A 5,000-nucleotide genomic window follows, 5' to 3' on the forward strand; every position below is an offset into this window, starting at 1 on the left:
GCTCCCGCTCTGCCCGTACCGGTGACCCAGGGCAGGAGCGTGCAGCGGAGCGAGTCGGGGCCGCGCGTGCTCTGTGCTTGGGCCGGTTTCGCATCTTTTTTTTTTTTTGTTCACGAAACAGAAAGCAACAGGTTTCTGCCAGACTGAGGTCTCGCAGAGTTTTCTTTCCTCCACTCGATGGCTTCGACATGCAGGTGCCTTCCCCAGAGCCTGGCAGGGGTTTGATTTCAGCAGCAGCGAGTGCTGTGCCAGGCATCGCGGGCCCAGCCGGAGGCGAATGGCGAGACACCCGCCGAAGGGGATCCTCGTGTGGCAGGGTTAAAGCGTGCGCTGTAGCCGTCCGAGCTGTCTGAAAAGTATCTGCCCTAAACAAACTGCTCAGGCGTGAGCAAATAATCCTTGCCACCTGCCAGCCCCCGCGGCCCCGGCTTGGTTTTTCTGCTGTGACAAACCGTTTGTGGTGTTTTCACGCTACGGCACTCTACAACTCTTAGGAGCTTCCAGCTCTTCTGCAACGAGAAGGGTTTGAAGTAGTTGGAGGAATGCTGGAAGGGGGACTTTAAAAGAGCGGCAGAAATGTGAAAGCTGTAGCACCAGCCGTGCCCGCTTCTCACCAGGCCGGTAAATGAAGCGATCGGCAGGCCCAGGGCCGGAGGTTTTTTCAAACTTGGAGCCAGTTCTGTCCGTGCCTGGCCAGTGCTTGCTGGGCACTTTGTAGGCGGGGACCTGTGTTGCAATCTGACCTTGCTGGCTACAAAAAAAAAAAAAAAAAAAAAAAAAAGATTTTGCAAGGTCTTGTCCTGGAGGGAGGGGAAAAAAAAAAAAAAAATCCCAAGCCAGGTGGCAGATTCCATTTCCAAGCTCATTTGAAAGGGCGTCATCCGAGCAGAGCCGAAGTCAAAAGCTGCGGCACAAGCAAAGAGGAATCGATGAAAACAGGAATTCGCCGTTTACAGAAGCAGCACCTCTGCTCCCTCCCCACGCCTCCTCTCCTGGCTGCGAGCTGCAGTTCTCGTGCTGGGACGCTTCCGAGTGACATTAGATTTGGCCTCTCTCTTCTTAATGTCCCACTGGAAATGGTTTAGCTGGCCTTCCAAGATGCTAATCAGATTTACAAGAAGCAAATCGGGTACCATTAAAGGCACTGTCAGATCCCCCAAACCTACCACATACCATCTTTATCATCTGCTGTAGGAATACGTACGCCCAGAGCTCAGGCTTTCCTCCACACTGCAGTGAGTCATTTTTGAAAGGCCGTAATTATAAAATTTCCATTCTCCCTCTGCATCTACTCCTTGCACAGGAAAAGAAGAACAAGCTAAAGCAACCTTAGGTGACTTAAGAGATTTCAAATCTGAAATGCTAAAGTTTTATCTTTTTTTTTTTTTTTTTTTTCCCCCCCTTTCTTCTTCTTGTTTTAGGTAGTTCCGAAGCATAAGTTTGTCCTTGTGAAATTTGATACGCAATACCCGTACGGTGAGAAACAAGATGAGTTTAAAAAGCTGGCGGAGAGCTCAGGCTCCAGTGAAGATCTTCTGGTGGCTGAAGTGGGAATATCAGGTGAGGAACTCCGGACAGATTAGTACAGTATGGGTTGGTGCGGGGGAAATAAAATTCACCGCAATTTCTGATGAAAACAGGCTCTGGGGTGGCTCTGACAGTGAGGAGGGAGAGGGGCCGGCCCTGTCAGACCAAAGCACCAGCTCCGGTGGCCGAGCTCTGCCGCCGTGCCTCCCGCGGCAAGCGTAGGAGTGCTGCTTATCTCCTTTGGGCTGGTTAGCGAAGCAAGGCAGCCCACGCTGCTGAACTGTGTGCCACCCTCCTCGTTCGTAGCGCTTCTTGTCTTTTTTTTGGTTTTTTTTTCCTTTCTTTGCTGAGAGAAACCTGTCCTGCTGAGAGAAACCTGTCCATCCATTTCTAGGGATCAGGCCTCACAGGAACCATGCGTTTAGCCCCAAGCCTGGTCAAAAAAGCAAATGTGGTCTGACTGATTAACGGCAGCAACCGCGCCGTTTATTGCTGGTAAAGCACAGAAGGTGTTCCTTGCGCTATGGCTGGTGTGACTTGATGTTCTCGTAATCGTCTTTAGGAGAAAAGCAGTGAAGAACGGATCACTGTCGCCTTACTCACTCTTGTTTTGTAGGTAGAATTAAAAATTTCAGCTTACAGGAATGTCTAACTGGGAAGTTTCACCCATGCTGACATCTCTAAACACAGGTGGATTTAGCTAAGTAGCGTAGCTGAAAACTCTTTATGTTTTCTGTTCTCAAGAATAAATGCAATTTATATAGGATGAGAAGACATCTTGCAGCTTGGCACACTGTCAGAACTAAAACATGTAAGCATACACTCTCTGCACATAGATCACGAAAAAATCCGTATAACCGTAAAATGAAATAAAATCAAAGGATAGAGCAAAACAAGGGGGAAAAAAAAGGCTATTAATTTCCCATAAGGAGGTTTGTACACAGAGGTCCTGCCAATGTCTTACGCTATCACAGTCATAGCAAAGCACCATTAGAATCTTGTATTTTTGTTTGGAAAACCCTAGGATGGTTTGCCTTGCAGAAGTGATTTTCTGGGGTGCTTCTGTTTCAGTGTACAGCATCTCCTGGCAAAGAGGTTATTAGGAAGTATTGAAACTCTGGAGACAAATATTTGTCAGTTTGTGCAGGAGAGAATCCTAACTTAATTTTTTCTTTTGATTAACATACTGTGCTTTTCTGTGTTTTCATTTTCTCTTGACAGATTATGGTGATAAACTGAACACCGAGCTGGGAGAAAAGTACAAGCTGGATAAGGAAAAGTTCCCTATTTTTTACTTGTTCCAGGATGGTGACTTTGACAATCCTTTAGCTTACAGCGGCCATGTCAAGGCCAGGGCTATTCAGCGCTGGCTGAAGAGCAACGGCATCTATCTGGGGATGCCAGGCTGCCTGAAAGAGTACGACATGCTGGCCAGCAAGTTTGTAAGCACCGCTGAGAAATCGGAACGCCAGTCCCTCCTGAAAAAGGGGCAAGAGAGTTTAGAAAAAACAAAAGAAACCGAGAAGAAGTCAGCTGAGCAATACTTGAAAATTATGAGCAAGATACTGGAGCAGGGAGAAGAGTTTGCTGCTAATGAAGTCGTCCGAATCACAAAACTGATCGAGAAGAACAAAATGAGTGATGGAAAAAAGGAGGAGCTCCAGAAAAGCCTCAATATCCTTGCTTCTTTCCTGAAGAAGAATAATGAAAAAGATGAGCTCTAATATCTTGGAGAACTTCGTACAAGCTGTGAAACACTGTCAAGAGTCCTAATGAGTTCTCCTTATGTAAGCAAACTTCCCGCTGACTTCAAGAGAGCAGCAGATTTCCTTCTGGTATTTTCAGCTTAGAAGATCAAGAGGAAGACATTCCTTAAAAACACAGTATTCTAAATGTTGGAAAAATCACGTTAAAGCAAGCCGCCAGTATTGTGTAACACTATTCAATAACAATGTTAAAGTAGACCAAAAAAAAAAAAAAGCACTAGATTGGCCTGAAGCACATTCCTGGTGGTTTTTACGTCTGTTCCCTGGCAAACAAAAACCAAAATTCAGTCTCACATTCCATCTTACGTGTTGTAAAAGGTACAGATCGGGTGCCCCTTGCATCCCCACCTTTCCCTGTTCTTAGTGTCCTTAGGTTTTATGCTCTTTAATCTACCCCTCCTCCTACCTTTTGTTTTCCCAATAGGGCTCCTTCTCTGAGTCTTGTTCTCCTTACCTGTTATTGACCAAGAGACCTGGAGTTTCCTTTTTCTGCCTTCTCCTTCAGTGGCTCCTGTCTCTGTTTGGCTTGGGTATCGGCCAAATGCTGGCAGGCGTAGTCAAGACAGGTCCTCTGCGTATCAGAACTTGCCCCTCATCTTCTGGCTGGAGCAGCCATTCCAGCAAACATTCTGCTGAAATCCTTTGTGGTACCCTGACACAGCGAGGGATCTGAGCTCTGAGCAAGGGCAGAGTCTCCTTGAGGTGCTATTACACTTAGTCTCACCAGTTTGTGCAAAAACGTGGGGTTTTTTCTGAGGTAAATTGGGTGAGTTCTCTTAAGGCTGAAGAGCACATGCGACGCCTGCGCGTTTTGCCTGTCCTTCCCATCCAAGCTTCATTTCCCAGATTTGAAATAAGGGGGGCCGAGACCAATAAGGACATCTGAAAGTCTCAAGCCGTAGCTAACGTGAACAAAATATTTTCTCCGGCCTCATCTTCAGAAGCGACTGACACCGTCAAACACAAGCTTCATCAGCGTTTGGCGGTTTTAAGTGTCTGAAAATGAGATCTTGTAACAGGAAGCAAAAGTATTTGTGACCTTAGAAGCCCCATCTGTGTTATTTTAATGGAGATACCTGGCCCAGGGGTCAGGTCAGTCCTCAAAACTTGATACCGCGTGTGCTGTTCACGCTGTGTGGAATTCAGATGGCTGCTGGAAGACGCTGTACTCCTGACCAGGGTTATAGAGAGTTGAAAAGAGAAACACCTGAGTGTTTTTACCTTAAGACTACGCTTTAAGCTAAGCAAAATTGATTTCTGTGGGAGCTTTGCTGCCTTTTGAATCCTGGGGCGGGTACAAGGAGCAGATATTGCTGCAAGATAAAATGTATTAATAATGCTATAATAATAAAAAAAAAATGGTTCCAGTTAATAGCTGCTTCTTAAACTGCTTTCTAGGGAAACTGCTGCCGATTTCTGCGGTTAGGGGGGGGAAGGCAAAGCCGGATCAATCCGATGATGCCACCTGGAAGCGAGAGGAAGGCCCCGGAGATGAGGGGTTTACGCCAAGCGGTGGGTGGGTGGGTGGGTGCCCCTCAAGCCCGGCACCCTCTCCCCCTTAGGAAGGGAGGAGGAAGGGCCGCAGGCAAGGCCGGCTCCGGGGCAAACCCCACCAGGGCTGTGCGGGGACGCGTCCCGCTTGGCTCCTGAGGAGAAGGCCCGGGGAGCCCCCGGGAGCCCGCCCAGCCCGCGCGCCCCCTCAGAGGC

General features: G+C 47.8%; 2 protein-coding genes across 2 annotated transcripts in view; both read left to right on the top strand.

The window, feature by feature from the left end:
- The first annotated feature begins 188 nt into the window (after positions 1-188).
- Positions 189-4,627, top strand: ERP29 (endoplasmic reticulum protein 29). Its single transcript, XM_009636258.2, has 3 exons — positions 189-194; positions 1,422-1,560; positions 2,749-4,627. The coding sequence occupies exons 1-3, from the start codon at positions 189-191 to the stop codon at positions 3,249-3,251; spliced, it is 648 nt and encodes a 215-aa protein (XP_009634553.1). The 3' UTR covers positions 3,252-4,627.
- A 124-nt stretch (positions 4,628-4,751) lies between these two features.
- Positions 4,752-5,000, top strand: part of TMEM116 (transmembrane protein 116) — a 13,365-nt gene continuing 13,116 nt past the window's right edge. The window contains exon 1 of the mRNA XM_035891684.1: positions 4,752-4,805. Within this exon, the coding sequence (XP_035747577.1) occupies positions 4,752-4,805 (54 nt within the window). The remainder of the gene's footprint in view (positions 4,806-5,000) is intronic.

This window comes from Egretta garzetta, unplaced genomic scaffold, assembly GCF_000687185.1.
Source record: "Egretta garzetta isolate BGI_Z169 unplaced genomic scaffold, ASM68718v1 scaffold330, whole genome shotgun sequence".
Classification (NCBI taxonomy): Eukaryota; Metazoa; Chordata; class Aves; order Pelecaniformes; family Ardeidae; genus Egretta; species Egretta garzetta.